The sequence below is a fragment of the Oenanthe melanoleuca genome, chromosome 5 (genome assembly GCF_029582105.1).
Source record: "Oenanthe melanoleuca isolate GR-GAL-2019-014 chromosome 5, OMel1.0, whole genome shotgun sequence".
Taxonomy (NCBI): domain Eukaryota; kingdom Metazoa; phylum Chordata; class Aves; order Passeriformes; family Muscicapidae; genus Oenanthe; species Oenanthe melanoleuca.
Genome location: NC_079339.1, coordinates 41,242,423 through 41,258,474, shown reverse-complemented (window position 1 = coordinate 41,258,474; position 16,052 = coordinate 41,242,423). Strand labels below are relative to the sequence as shown.

General features: G+C 33.1%; 1 protein-coding gene across 3 annotated transcripts in view; it reads left to right on the top strand.

The window, feature by feature from the left end:
* CEP128 (centrosomal protein 128) overlaps positions 1 to 16,052 on the top strand; it is a 100,925-nt gene that overhangs the window by 52,813 nt on the left and 32,060 nt on the right. For all 3 annotated transcript variants that reach the window (XM_056493386.1, XM_056493387.1, XM_056493385.1), the window contains one exon: positions 15,537 to 15,586. In XM_056493386.1, the coding sequence (XP_056349361.1) occupies positions 15,537 to 15,586 (50 nt within the window). The remainder of the gene's footprint in view (positions 1 to 15,536; positions 15,587 to 16,052) is intronic.

Sequence of the window (16,052 nt, the reverse complement as noted above, 5' to 3'; positions counted from 1 at the left end):
CCTTTAAATTAATGAGTTTGTACTGCTCATTAACAGTAAGAGACTAAATTTGTTAGTTTTATTTCTTGGTTTACCTGCACATACCAGAAACTAAATTAAAGCTAACAAAAGTAACCTGGTGGATGGGAATTCAGTTTATCTTAAGTAATTAAAATGTATTATTTAATTTTTTCTTTCTTTTGTGAATTATGACTTTTTTCTTTAAACAAAGCTAAAATAGCTGGTGTTCTGTGAACTAGTGGATTTTTGGATTTTTTTTTACAGCTGTTGAAATGATGACATTGGACTCCTTATAAGCACAATAACAGCTTCACAGTGATTTAACACTGTATAATAAAGAGAATCTTGTAATCAACTGTACAACTTTATCAGGACTCCTTGAATTAATATGAAAGGTGCTGTCATGCTTTCAGGTTATGTACTATGCTTCTATACCAAACTGATATCACCATTTTACAGCTATTAAATTTTAAAAAACCCAACCAAAAAATCCCTACTCCAAACAACACAGGCACTTCCACATTTGTCTTGAATTCAGTATTTTTCTAAGAAGTATATAACAGAAACATCCCATCTGTCATTTGTTCTTCTTTAAGTAACACTGACCTCCTGAAGAAACTCTTCAATATCTGAAAAGATGCCAGTTTATTTAAATAATATACTGTCTTATAGGAAAGAAAACTGAACCAATGGCTCTATGTTCCTCTCCTGTTATGCCTATTCCCTTGGTCAAAGCCATCTTAGTCTAAAATACAGATGAATCATGTTGGGAATTTGAACAGAATGAAACAAATGCCATCTAAGATTTAGTACAGTGAAGTTTTTGAAATTAAAGAGGTATTTAAAATCTTGTCTTGCTGTATCATAGATTTAATATCTTTCAAAATTAGAGCTTGTTTTAATGGTTTTGTCTAGAATTTTTCAGGCTGTAATAGAATATGTTTTTCAGTGTAGTTCATTGCTCTGTTAGCAGATTTTATATTCTTTAAGCTGACATGCTATTTAAAATCCTTCTTTTTTTCCTAAAGTGAGTCCTAATGATATTGTGTATTTGGAGAATTGGAGTTTAAGTCCTATGTCAGCACCAAAAATTTCCTCATTTTAAGAGCTTCAGTCATCAGTAAACCAATTCTTAATGTTGACTGGATGCAACAAAATAATTTTTATTACAGTATATATATTTTAAGTGAATTCTTGAAAAAAAAGAAGTCTAACTGATTTAGGATTTTTCTACATAAAGATTAAATTAAATCAGTGATATTTAATCTGTTTGCACATTTTTTTCCTTTTAGTGGGTTAAATATGATAAATTCCTAGGTTGAATATTTATTCTGATCAGCATGTTCAAGGTAACAACTGTCTGTATTTAACATCTTTTTCTTTCCTTCTTGGTTTTGGTTTAAGAAAATGGGAACTGTGATTGGTACTTTTAAATAATTATATATTTTGTAGTTAAAGGAGAAAATCCTTAAAAATGTTTTAGAGCTAGGCAAGAAGCAAATTAACAATACAGTTCATACAGTGTGAGTGATTAGAACAGTAATCTACTAATTGTTTTTACTAAATAATAAGTTCTTCTATGTAGTTTTTAAAGAAATTCACACATAATAATGGGCATATATATTTTAATCTTCTTTAGAGTGGGCAGACAGAGTCACAGTATTTTTCTTGTCTGCATCTATCATGTCTCTAGGATAAGGTCATAACATAGTCAAAGGCATGATTTGGATACTTCTGCCAATTTTAAAGGACTTGAGTTGCAGGTTATTAAGCACTGTTAGTAAACATTGTTGCTATAAAGTTTTGTTGGTTTTTTTTGCTTAAACAGATAGAGTAGCTGAGTCAAAGAGAATATGCTTGCTTCTAGTTATGTATTAAATGAAAGAGGGAACTTGAGGGTAAAGCTTGGTGTCCTATTCCTCAGTTTCTTAATTCTACACCACCTTTCTTCTCTGAGAATTATTCTTTAAAATACACATGTTCGCATTACAGTACTTATTTTTGAGTATTTGGGCAGTACCTTTGTGCAAAATTATGTAAATCTCTGTTTAGTGGAAAACATTTAAATGTAAAATTTATCACCTTAATTTTTGTTTCACAATTCTCACACTTAGGATTTTGTTGTGGATATTTTTCTTTTGCTTTTTATTTGTTTTAGTATACCTGGTGAATTGAGATGCCTACCGCTAGAGAAAGAAACCAAGTGCAAACCCAAGAAAACAAATTAATTCAAATATATATGTATGTAGTTCATGTATATGTACATACTGCATCAATATTATACATACTTCAGCTGCCAGGACAGAAACTTTGTCTTCCTGTTTTTAATGATATTTGATGACTTAGTTGTAGAACATTTCTTTCTTGATTGGATTGAAATTCTAGGAGCAGCATTTACTGAAAATAAGGCTTGAATGTTGTCTGTATGGTAAACTGATTCTGCTTGCAAAATTAAATGATCAGACAGTATACCATTTCTTGCAAGACACTATATAAAATGAAAAAATCCTAGTGAAATAATTTTGTTCTAATGCAACATGCTTAAAATCCATGGAGCACATTTCTATTAAGAAAGCTCAGAGGACAGAATTAAGTTAGGATGCTATTGAATATAATGCAATGATCTTAGAGCTATTTGGCAATCCACAGTTACTGTATCAAGTTCTTAATGCCTACTGCAAACCAGTTTATTTTTCAGCAGAAGCATATTTAAATTGGCAGAGAACTTAGTTTTTTCAGATGCCTTGCTTCTGTCAAGTCATGTTACATGTCATGGAACTTGTGAAGAAGTTTGCTTTGCATAGCTCCATGTCATCCTTGTGTCTGAGGAAGAAGGGACTTTCTTCTCCAAGCGATTGGGAATGCTGAGCTGATGTCTCTCAAGTGTATTAAAGGAATTTTAAGGATGTTGGGCAATGTTTTAATAAAGTGGCTTCTTAAGAGTGGAATGGGAATATTCTACTATATACATGCTTATTCTCGTAAAAGCTGGAGAAATATTAATACTTCACTCTTGGTCAGTGAGACTTATCTACACAAACTGGTTTCATGAGTTTGTACCATGGACTATTCGTATATTACAGTGAAACAGAGAAAATAAGCAACAGAGTGGGATGAGATCTGAACTTTAAGGTTGGAATGTTTCTAACTTGTTGCAAAAACCTTTCAAATTTGAAAATACAAAAATACTCTATGCTTTCTGATATATGTATCTTATATACAATACGTATATAGTATAACATCTTCAGCTGGCTTCTAATATTGTGGGAAGATTGCATTGTGAGGGGGATAAAAACAGCCTTCTAAGATTTCTTTTTTTGACTGTTTTAAAAATGATTGTATATTAAAATCTAATGCGTTTGCAGTACACTACAACTCCTACTTTAATCTCATCTTAAAACACTTCAGCGTGTGACTTGATTAAACTAAGTATTTTGTAGTCTTGCTGTAAGCAACAGATTTTGCTTGCTGGAAGGTATTTTGATTTCCAAGGAATTATTTACAATAAAGACAGTGTTATTACTACTAAATTATGAAAATTTCCATTCTTACTGCAATTGATAATCAATGGTATGATTTTGTGGGCCATTCAGCTGTATGATTATGCATTTTTCATGCGTTTATCTGTTGTTACTATAGGAATGGCAACATAGAATGCTTTTAGTTCACAAAATTAGCATTTCATATTTCCTGAAGTGGTAATGTACAAATATAGTGTGATTGAATTTGAGCATTCTGTTTGTTATTACTCATAAGGTTTTTGTCATTAATTTATTTTTGTTCACTTGGAATTTTGTTGATGATTATTCACTAGCTTGCAATAATCTAACATACTTGAGTAGTAGCTTAACAGTATTGGACAGATCCAGGAACCATGCTGCATCAGGTTAGGAAGAAATGTCAGTATTCATAGTGTCAATTCACTAGGAAAGATGCCAGCTGTAATTAGAGCATTTTTACAGAGCTATATAAGCTCTGTAAAAATGTGTGGTCAGTGGTAGCTGGGTAATTTCTTTTTCCATAGAATCACCAATATGGATAATATTTATGATACCAGGTCAAGAAAAAATAATATTAGGTGTCTTGTACCTTAAAATTTGTTGCATATGTTCTGTTCTCATCTGATGTCCACCCTGAAGTATACAGTGTGCAAGTTGCATGTGTTCTCTGGTTCCAGGTTGCACATCTGACATTATTCTTTTTTCCTGAGCAGTACTTTTATGTGTCCTGTAGGAGATGATTCTGTTTTTTTTAAATTGCTCTAAAGACTTTGTTTGCACTGCCTCAGCAGAGAGAGTTCATTGCAGAATAAGTTGCAATGTTGTGTTTCAGCTCAGGTAAACTGGCTTGCTAGTGTATAAAATACACATCAAGACAGCAGAAGGACAGGCATTTACAGTAAATCAAGTTTTTATTAAATGGGAAAATATCTGTTATTGATCATGCTAATGCTTTGGGATAAATGAACTTTGAGGATCAAGTGTGTAGAGAAGAAGCACAGTTATGTATTGCACTGGGACATTATACAATGGGTAAAGTATAGGTTGGGAAAAGATCCTGTCAGAAAGCATGAATAATTTTAAATACTACTTTGAAACTGAAGGTTGTCTATAATTTGTATTTTATTGTCATTATTAAACCCGTAGATTATAACACGGGAAAAAAATCCTATCTTTATGTCAATTTGAAGGCCTTTTGAAATAAACATGCCAGCAACAAATGTTGTTGCAGCAAAGGAAAATTATACTAGACAAAGGGGAAAATTATAGGAACCACAGAAAAGCACACAAACTTCTTGGTAAGAGGTGAAAAACCAGTTTCTGAAAAGCAAACTCAAGTTTTCATTCTGAAGAAAGTTTACAACCATTTTTTCACAGTGCAAAACATATTTTAGAACTAAGGCTTAAACCTTTACTTTTGGTCTCAGGAGCTTTAATTTTTGTAATTATATTTTGTCATGCATAATATAACGACATAAGGGATGAGAAATTTACCCACTTGATAAGATTGCTAGAGGGTATAAAAACCTTACATAAACAGTATGAATTTTTAACATTGGGTGTACATTAAGAGAGTAGTTTTCTGTTGTTCTCTCTGTTCTCAAGAGGCATGAGCAGATCAATCACATTATAACTTGTCTCATAGCAGTTATACCCTTCAGGGGCATTTTCAGTGAAGCACATTTACTGTTTGCTTGGTATCTCTCCATTCCTAACCTAGGAGACGATGCCCCAGTTATTGAAAATACTTTCCAAGTTTCTGTTTGCCAATGTACTTTGTAATGTGTGCTGCAAGAGGCAGCATATAAAAACATATCAAATATTTTAGCACTTTAGCAAGCTTCACTTTTTTTCTTGCATTTGCATTGCTGAGATAAAAACAGATGTGCAGCTAAATTGTAAATAGGTAAAGGATTACATACATATTCAATGTATTCTCCCATTTACAATAGTATTTTTGTGGGATTTTAACAGTCACTTTGCCATTTCTTTGATTACTATTTGAATGTCTCTACTTGTAGAAATTATGTAGTGTTGGGAGAATGGGATAAGCAATTCTATAATAAACATAATTTATGTGCAGCCCTTATCAACCTTATAAGATATGCAGTGTCTTTTTATGACAAAGAAAATTTTTATAGTACATGTATTATACTGCTCACACTGGATGTACATTTCTCCATGTAATCTCCGTCGTGAGACTAATGCCTTCTTACCTTTTTAATCAGTTAAAACAGCAGTGTAAATTTGGGGTATTTTTGTGATCAGTCTCTAGGAATTTTATTGATCAGAAACAAAAAGTCAAGTGCCATTTGAAAATGACAAATACTCTACTGCACCAGACAAAGAAAAGAAAAAAGCTCTGATGTTGCTATTCAGTTATAATATATATAATATTCCTCTTAATATTCTCTTCTCTTTTGGAGTATAGGAGAGATTTCTTCCTCAAATCTATGTATAAAGTTTTGTTTGTTTTTTTTTTAAATTTACTAGACGTTTTATACTGTAGATTTTTGCAAATGAATATGTGGAAAGAATAATAAGTTAGTGCATTTAGATAATGTAATTCTCAAAATTGATTTTTAGATATTAAGGGAAATGTGCCATTCACTGAAAGTTAAACTGTTTGCCAGCTGAGCTGGTAAGTCTCAGTTTGTATCATCACTTACTGTGGGACAGTACAACAACAGGATTGTCCCACCAAGGAATAAACTTAAAGCCTAACTGCAGCTGAAACAATTATAAGTAAATGTTGCTATTACAGCTTGCTTCGTAATTGTCAGCACAGTTAATTGCATCTTCCTCTGTAGCATGTGTAATAGACAGGCTGTTATATAATTTCTAGTTGCATTATGTTGGGTGTCAATGAGACATACTGAGCTCTGTGCATGTATGTTTGGTTGAAGTAAATGTTTTCTTGGAAGCTGTTTGGGTCCTAGTGATTCATTGGGCCATCTACTAGAATTAATAGCTTTCTTAAACATTTATCAAGGAGTGAATCCCATGGAGATAGGACTTTTTTGGTGTGCTTTACTCTTGTGGCAGGACATCCAAGCTACTATAAGATCCTTTTTTTCTGAAAAGCAGGGAAACTTAGTTTCAAGACCAGTATCTTTGAGCTTCCTGTAATATCTGTTCTCCTATGCTGTGAACATTGCAAATGGATTATTTAGTTCCAGTCTTCAAACAGCCCAATTAAGAAATTCACCTCTAGGTTTGGGAGAATTACTCATCTCAAGTAACAAGTGACCTTGGCTAGAAAATCTTTCTGTCTTGCAGCTGTTGGCCTCCTTTGGTTTGCCCAGTTACTTCAATTCAAATCAGCTGTGCTCACTGCTTCAAAAACCTGGATACCCTTAATTGTTGACCATTTGGTAACTGATAGGTCCAAGATCAGTTCTGTGTATATTTGCATTAAGATCTACAGCTGCCTTTCAGATGTAGCCAAAAGGAAATTTGCTGATATGCATAAATGTGGTTGGGATGATAAAAAAGAAAATCCTAGGATATTAAGAGAGAGAGCTCACTGAAGAAAGTGGCATTCAATTTCCTGTTTTGACATTTACATATGCCACACCATAATTTTTTATATAGCTACCATGCCACATATCAACATAATTTTCTAAAACAAGAAATGACAAATTATCTTTCTAGCTTGCAGTTGGTAAATGAAAACAAATTAAGTTTCCATTTCTTTCTGTGTGCTACTGGAAAATTTTATTCATTATCAGAAAGGAAATGTTTCTCCATTCAGGAGAGAATTGTAACAATTATATGTTATATGCAGTGTTAAAAATATTCAACTGCATTTTCTGTTTAAAGTATCAACTATTATGAGGACCTTGCTTTGAGACATTTCCTCATCTATTTTCTTTTATATAATGCTGTTTTGTTTTTTTTTTCTTACCAGGTTCTTTAATAGGTTTTCTAATAAAAACTGAGAGAAAAAACCATTGTTCAATTTCCTTGCATAAATCTATGCTAGAGACAGGTGTGATGATAGCTCACACATGCAAATCCAAGAAAATCATAAGTTAGTGGGTCAAATTGCAATTTCCTATTCATGGAGACATTTAATGTCACTGCAGAGAAAAGGCAGAATTCTTTTTTCTGTTTCTCTCACTCCCATCAGTGCTACTTTCTCCATCTCTTGTTCCATGTCTCATGCTTGTTGGACCCCTCTGTAATTGTATATTACTCTGTATTAGCCACATAGGGCTGTCTGGTTTTTGCCATTGTGCTGTTCTGGTTGTAATGAACTGAGACCCTTTGGAGGTCCAGGTTTGTCATTTTGCCAAAGTAAGGACAAAGTAAGCAAGAGCAATGGGCAACCAGAGGCAGGGAGCAAAGAGAGCTGCCTGCATTTTGGCAAATGCAGCTGCAAATGCCATCTGTAATGTGATCTGAGCACATCTGGTGGAACTGGAGCACTTGGTGATTAGCACCATGTCAGCTGGGTTGGACTGACTTCTGTGGGATGGGAAGGAGGAGTAATTACATTAGTCATTAGTACCCAAACTAGCTTATTTGATGCTATTAGTAAAGAATTTCATTGTATAAATGTGCTATTAGATCATTAGGATTGAAAATTGATAGCTTCCCAGCAAAACTTGTTAAACAAAATCTGAAGTGTTTATTCATGACCATTGTATGTTAGATTTTTTTTTTTTTTTAACCTGTTCTTGAGATTTATTTCTAGTAGGAGCATGATTATCTGCATTCCAGCACTGGTTAGCTATGTTACTCCTGCATGAGTAATCAGTACCTATATATGATAACAGTTTCAGCTAGAAGTAGAGTCAAGTAATTGGCATTTAAGGCCTTAGAAATATTAATAATCATCACAGAATGCTTAGTGACAGAAATTCAGAATGTCGCTATGACTTGTCTTCTGTTTGAGTTTCTAGTGTCAGAGTAATTTCTAAATTCAGTAAATCTCAATTATTTCCTCAATTATCTTTATTTTTAGGGTTTTAAATATTTTCTTTTTTTTCATAAGAAATTCTGCAGAGTTATAACTGAAAAGAGACTTCTATTATTGTAGTCAAGTCATAGCACCCTAATGATAGTCTGAAAGAAGAGCTGGAGTCTTTTGATAGATGTTTCAGTAAATAGTAGCCAAAAGAAAAGCATAGCAGCATACTTCAGATCTAGTGTTTAGCTGTTCAAATACCATGTGTATTTGTGTTAATGGATTCTCTTTGGCATATGTGTTTTTGATAATAAGCAAGATGAAATTTGAAAATACTGTCTCGGTTACCAAAATTAAATTAATATTTTATTACTACCTTTAATGGTACTAAAAATTTTGTCATAAGAAAAGTTTGTTTTGCTCTTAAAAAAATTTTTCTCTTTTTGCCTGCAAATAAAAGCATAATCCAGAATCTATAATGACTAGAGGGATTTCACTGTAGTTACTGTTTGAGGTTTGGATTTTGTATTTAAAGTGCAATTACAGGACAATGTTCCTTAGCTCATGTAAGAGGAAGAAATAACCAGGAACAATGCTGGCTTTTCCTGCTATATTCTTGCCCTTTTTTTATCCTTAAGCATGTTAAATGGAAAAAAACCCCATGACATTGACACAAAGGATGTTACAAGATGAGAGCAATTATTAGGGTTCTTTTAATATAGTTTAAATCATTATTTTGAGCATAGATTCAACCAACACCTGTATGACTTGTTTTTAACTTCCACAGCAACCTCCTGGTTGCAGCAGATTTGTGGATGTAGTTTTTATAACTAGATAATTTGTAATCAGGACATGTCAACATCCTGAAACTCCCAAGTCGGTTTCAAACCAGCTGTCCAAGGCAGTAATTAAAAACAATGGGGCAAAAATTGTCAACTGCATTTTTGGTTTTTCGTATGTCCCATTTTAATTTTCATGGCAGAAGCCATGCCTTTCAGATAAATTTTTTGCTATACTGGATCAATTTTCCATTATTTTGTTCATGTTTGGGGTTTTTTTTTTGGTTATACCATTCTTGATATCTGTAGTTCTTGTTTTCAGACAAGAAAGTTCTGTCTAAAGTATTAATTTAGTGTGAAATATGTGCATTTAAAGAAATTTTTTAGGAAATTATTAAATAGAGACATAAAGAAAATTCTAGCCTGCAGTGAGTAAAATCATGGCTTAGTAAAGGCTTCAATAAGAAAAGCTATGATGGTATCATCCTACAGCAGTGAAGCAGATTAAAGTCTGTAGTGCCAGGACACTCATATAGAAGATTTAGTATTACTGGCAATGAAACTGCTTAGGGCTGAGACAAGTTGATTGATTAATGAGTCTGCCTGAAACTGAAATTCCAGTGGTCTGACTTGATATGCTTTTTATATGCTTTTATATATCTGTAGAGAACAGTTGAGCAAATAATGCAAACAGAAGGTTTTCTATAGCTTTGCAGTTGTGACTCACTCTGAGTTAATAGCTTTATTGCTATCCCAGCTGTGTTAATTCTGGTGTAACATCTTTCTAGATTCTAGAAGAGACCCTTGATTCTGTTCTGGCTGCAATTCAGCTTGCTTATTTGGACCCTGCTTCAGAGAACAAGCAATCCTTGGGTTACCACCTCTGAATTTGTGATAGTGACAGCTGTTTAGAGACAGCACTCATAAAAAATATTAGGTTTGTATTAACATAGAGATTGTTCCTCTTCTACATACAAAGATGTGATTGGCACTTGAAGATGAGTGGATACCAATTACTCATGGTTCAAAAGCTATGTTAAGGTCTCCAGATATGATCCACTGCTTATAAGAGAGCCTCTATTTGAATAATAAGCCATACATTCTTGTTCTGTCACTTTGCTGTATATAGTTCTAGTTCCTTCTTCTCTTCCTCATTCTTCCCACAGAGTTTCTCTTCCCATAGACACCCTTCTCATTAGACCTTGTTCTTCCTTGAACTTTGCTTTTTTCCTCTCAATTCTGTGTGTTAAAATGTGTGCTGCTTGACATATAAAGGAGAAAGAATTGTGGAGTTTTCTAAAACATTTCAGCTTTATTAAAACTAAACGCCTTTATTGAAAAAAATCAGATTCTGAATGCTAAGTGCCAGCCATAGTCTGCTTACTTCAGAAGTGAGATTGTCCCAAGGTTCTTAATACTGAGCACTAGTCTCCAAACTTTGATTGCATGCCCCATTAGTAAAAATCTTGTGAGCATACCTAATATATATACCCTAATATATGTACATTTTTTTATTGACAATAAATACATCTAAAATTACAACTTGATAATAAATAAATATACACACCTATTTAAATTCAACCCTAGAGAGCTAAAAGACCTGTGCCTTGAACACATCTTCATAATGAAACCATCTTTGAATCAGAACGAGACGTTTTTCTTTTATCATTTCAAGGTTAGCCTTCTTACTTGTCTGTGTCACTACTGTTTCTTAATGAAACTTACTAAAGCATCTAGGAAGTGGTGCTTGTTTTTGGAAGTTGTTCTTTAGTGACTTTTTTTTAACTAGAAACCCTAAGGTCCCTCAGGAGCTTTTGGAATCCTCTACAGCATGTCTGCTGGTACATAAGGGTCATTCCAAGGAAAACAACAGAATGCTTATAGCTGTGCTTCAAGATGTGTTAACTGCATCTGTGTTCACAACTCTCCCTCATACTCCTTCTACAGTAGTTTAAATTGGGAATAAACAAATATAATAGACATGATCTCTCTCCCAGCTCATACCTTAGACAGTTACTAAGAGTGAAGTTTTGGGCTGTCGTCACCTTTTGTATTCATAAGAAAGTTCATAGGAATATTTTGCGTGGATTTCAGTGCACTTTGTTTGAGCTTCACGTCAGAAGATAGAGAAATATTTTCTTTAGCCATTTTGAAATGAAGCACAGAAAATTCCCAGGAATAGAGGGGAGCCAGGAATAGAACTAAAAGATCTCATTTAAGCTTTGGGAAAAAAATCCTCATTCTTTTGATAAAGTCCTCTTGAAAGGCAGAACATTGGTACCTATAATTTTTTTGATTGGTAACCTTATAGTTTAGTTTTTTGAATATATTCTCATATTCAGACAGACTATTCCAATGCAATCATATTTGGACTGTAGAAGACGTTCCATCAACTCAGCCAAGTATCTTGTGTATTTAAGCTTTGTATTTGAATATATATATATATATATATGAATCCACTCTTGAACTTTTGAATTCATTGTAAGGCAGACACTGTAGTAGTGTAGTAGGTAATGACAGGTACAGAAAGCTTATAAAACTGATGAGGAGAATTTTGGACTGTTTCTTAGGACAAGTGAAATGTTGGAATAGGTTTTCTAGGTGAAGTGTGGGAGATACTCTTAAGTGAATAATCTACATCAAATACCAACCAAAGTGGAAGGGAAATAAAGAGAAATATCCGGATGAAACGCAAGGAAGACTTATTGAGGGATGCAAATTAGAAGCAAGAATTATACCTATAAAAAAGTTATTTACAGTCCAGATATCATGTTAGAAACAAAAGGAAACTTTTTGTTTTATCCAGTACATTGTAGAAATTATAAATTCAATTGTAGAAACTCATTGTCCCACCTTTGTTACACCCAGCATAAAGGACTTGAATATTTTAGTTCATGAAGGAGTTTTAACATTGTAGTTAGTTATTGGCATATTAATCGATCAGCTAGGATAAATAAGATAGTACTGTTGCATTTTACTCATTTCAATCAATACATATCTCCTCCTAAATCTATTTTCTTATACTTTTCACCAGCAGTAAAAATTACAACCTCTGTGTGTGTGTGTGTGTGTGTGTGTGTGTGAAAAATCTGTTTGAATAACCATTTTTTCCTCACTTGTCTGTGTGGCATGATGGAATATATAATCTTCATCTCCAGCTTAGTAATTGCAGTGTTTTGCAACATACTGCAGTGGTTCAGTGTCAGGCAAACTGCAAGAGATGATGATTCTGACAGAATGTTTTAAATCATAACCTATATTTTTCCTGTAAGTTTGATTAGTCAAATCTAAGTCACTGTATGTAACTTCAAGGACAATCAGTTGGTGTTTACTGATGCATAGCTCAGTGAGATGTAATATTTACATGAGTTGTAATTTAAGCACTGTAAATAAATTGTTTCTTGTATAGCTGCACAAAAGTAGGCTCTCTAATTTTGCAGACAATATCCTGAGCTTGCTGTTGATTTTGAATAGTTTTAAACATATGAAATATATATGATTTTTTAATAGTTTTACCTTATAGCTCCTTATTGGATTGCAAGCTTCATATTTAGCTAGAAATAAAAAGGGAATATGTTGATGAATATCTTTATTTCTACATCTCATCTTTCTTCTTGTCTTTTTCCATGTATTATTCATCTTTTGAGAAGAGCCATGAATGCCTAAAGGTGCCTTTTTCAATAATGCTATTTCTTCTAGTAAATTTATAAATTGACGTGTTCTGTGCACCATGAGAATAATGATTTATTGCTTTGAAAAATCCCCAAGTACCCTGTGGTTACATTAGGCCTTGAAAGAAGATGATAGCAAGATTGTTGTAGCAACCCATGCCACTGTGCAACTTCATTTATGAACAAAACTTTAATGGGAAAAACTGTTCATAGGATGGACGAAAGGAGCCTCCACTAGGGCCAGTGACCATCTTTGCTCTTTCTATCTTAATTTATTGCAATGTTATTTTTTGGCACATGACATAAAACATATTTAAGTTTGCACAAGAGCTTAAATATGGGAAGTGTTGTACAAATGATAAATCAACAGAGCTTTTCATATCAATTAAGCAAAGTTACTCTGTAATGGTAAATGATGTCCAGAGGAATGATATAATATGCTATATATGCCTTTTTGTATAGCTGTTTAATATATATTGCTTTCATTTAAATTTTTTTTTACTTCAGCTTTGGAGAAAACATGCCATTATTTTACATGGAATACTAAATGGAATCATCAATTGCAATGCAGAACTTGATTTTTAAATATGTGTTCATAAAGGATGACTCTGTACAGGTGCATATTCTGTCAGTTAACACCACTTCAACACCTGCCTGCCACACCTCTGTTCCAGGAACAGAATTTTGTGAAGCGCCCTGGGGGACAATCAATTTAGATAGGGGTAGAATGAACTAAATGCATTCTAGATCACCCTAATTTCAGATGTGGAGCTTTCAAATCTAAAGACTGTTAGCAGAAGTCAGTTCAACTTATTTTACATTAGATAGATAGAAGATGTTTGAAAGGACCCTTGTAATAGCAACCTTTTCACTTACAACAATCATGTCTGTACAATAGAATCTTAATTTTCATTAGAATGAAAATAAAGCAAAGTCAAGTATAATAATTGAGTGTTTTTTGGCCAGATGGAACATGGGGATGAATTTTTCATTTCCCACCCTTTTCTCTTAGACATTCCTTGCTCCTAAATTTTTTCAAAGCTATTATTACAATACAAATTTTTATCAACTTACATATAATAGTGGAATATGCCCAAAGAAAACATACAGGGCAGCTACTTTTCAACACAAAATTCTTGTATTAATGTTGATGGCAGCGCGTTTGGCTACAGTAATCTGTGTGGCAGTTGGATCACTGGACTGAAAGCATACCAAAGAATAATCCAGAAAAGTATAAATAAAGCAAAACAAAGTGAAGAAGCAGTAATTTTACTAATTTTAAGAAAGGATTTGGGAAAAATGATATAGAAGCAAAGAAAGAATAGTAAGTCAATCTCTCAGCCTGTGAAAGAATTAACTTATAAATTTCTTTATATGTTATCTGCATCTCTTTTAGAGGACTGGTGCTTGGAAATAAGTGTCAATCCACATGCAATCAGAAATTAATAATAAGCTATGAAAAAAAAGAGGGTTGGGATGCTCACAGAGAGTTTCCATAGCAAGAGAAGGAGAAAAGTAAAAGGTTAGAGATATAAAGGAAAGATCACAAATTAATGTCAGTAGAATATGTTTTATGTAGTTACTATTGTAAATCATTGAGGCTTATCTTTATGACTATGTAAGTATCAGTATAGTTTATTTCTTAGGGAGGTAAACACAGGTACTTTTGGTTAACTGTTCTGTACTTGGATGCTGAGGGAATTGACAGTCAGAATTCAGTCCTCTGACACTGTCAAGGCAGTTCCATAATCTCATAACTCTCATAATTACTTGCAAACTGGAGCATATCTGAATTCAAGGACAGTCTCTGGCTTAGATAAAGCAATGCTCTTCTCATGGAAAACTCATGAGTGAACTTCTGATAGTCAAAATAGCAATAAGCCTGCAGCATGTTTTTTTTGTTTTTCCTGCTCTTTATGAGGTTATAAATTTAAGGTTTCCCAGAATTCTAAATATGTTGCAATTTATCAAAAACATGATTTTAATAATAAAAATATGTGAATGAAATAAAAGGGAAAAGTAACTCATGACATAAGCCACAGAATTCCAACAAAATTAATTTCTAATGTGAAATATTACATATGTGCATATATGTGCCAATGTCTATAATTGTCCCACGTGACCATACAAGATATTAGGATTTTATCTTGTAGAGACAATAAGAAACTTTTTTAATATTTTGTCACAGTGAATTATTTTTCTTAGCACAATTGTTCTATTTTAGTGAGAGGAGGTAATTATTGTCAGTCAAAATAGTCTACAGTATTCTACAGTAACTTTTCATACATATAATTGCATAGCTTTGACAATCAGTTGTAGACAATTTTTAGAGAGAATCTCTTTGGTTTTTTTTATTCAATTCTAAAAATATACCAGAAGATTTATTTCTGTGTAGAAAAGTTTATCTGAATTTAAGTGAATCTTAAAGCTTTTTTTGCCCCCAGTCAAACTGTCTTTCTGTGTTCTTGAGGCTGTTTTTTAGTCACCTCAACAGCCCATGCTTGGAAACAATCATATATATCACTGACACATTTAATCTGTTATTTAATCAGCTGAAAAGGAGTGTTGCGAAATATGTAAAATAAAAAACTCAATTACCATTTTACACTGTACTTTTTCTATCAGGCCATGAGACAGGAAGTTGAATTTACAAGTTCAATTTTTCATTTTGCAGAGCTACTAGAGAAGACACACAGAAAAGAGGAAGAAATGGGAGCTCTCCAGGTATATTTTCTGCTCAACTAACTAGCTACATTTTTTGTTAAATTTCTTAAAACTATGGTATTGTATTACAGCATTATGATTTTCTGAACTGCCTTATAGCTTAAATTCAGATTTGAAAATATATGCAGACAAATACAGACCCAATAGCTAGTAATTCTCACTGCTGAGTGTTTTCACTGGGGTTCAATTCTCTGGGCTGTTACTTTCTTTTGTAAAACTGAATAAAACTGAAAGTAAGGTGTTCTAAGTAAGTATTTAAAGCCTCTGAAGCACTAAATGTTCAGAGTCACCTTCCTGAGGAAGAATGGACTAGTCATTTGCTAGGACCTGATACAATATTATAAATCCTTATTCTATGTCATCTAGCAGTAAAGCTGTTTGTGCTAAGCACTTTAAATTTGTGCTTAAAAAGTCAGATTTACCCTAAGCTCAGCTTTGGAATAGTATTGAAGCATTACAGTCAAAG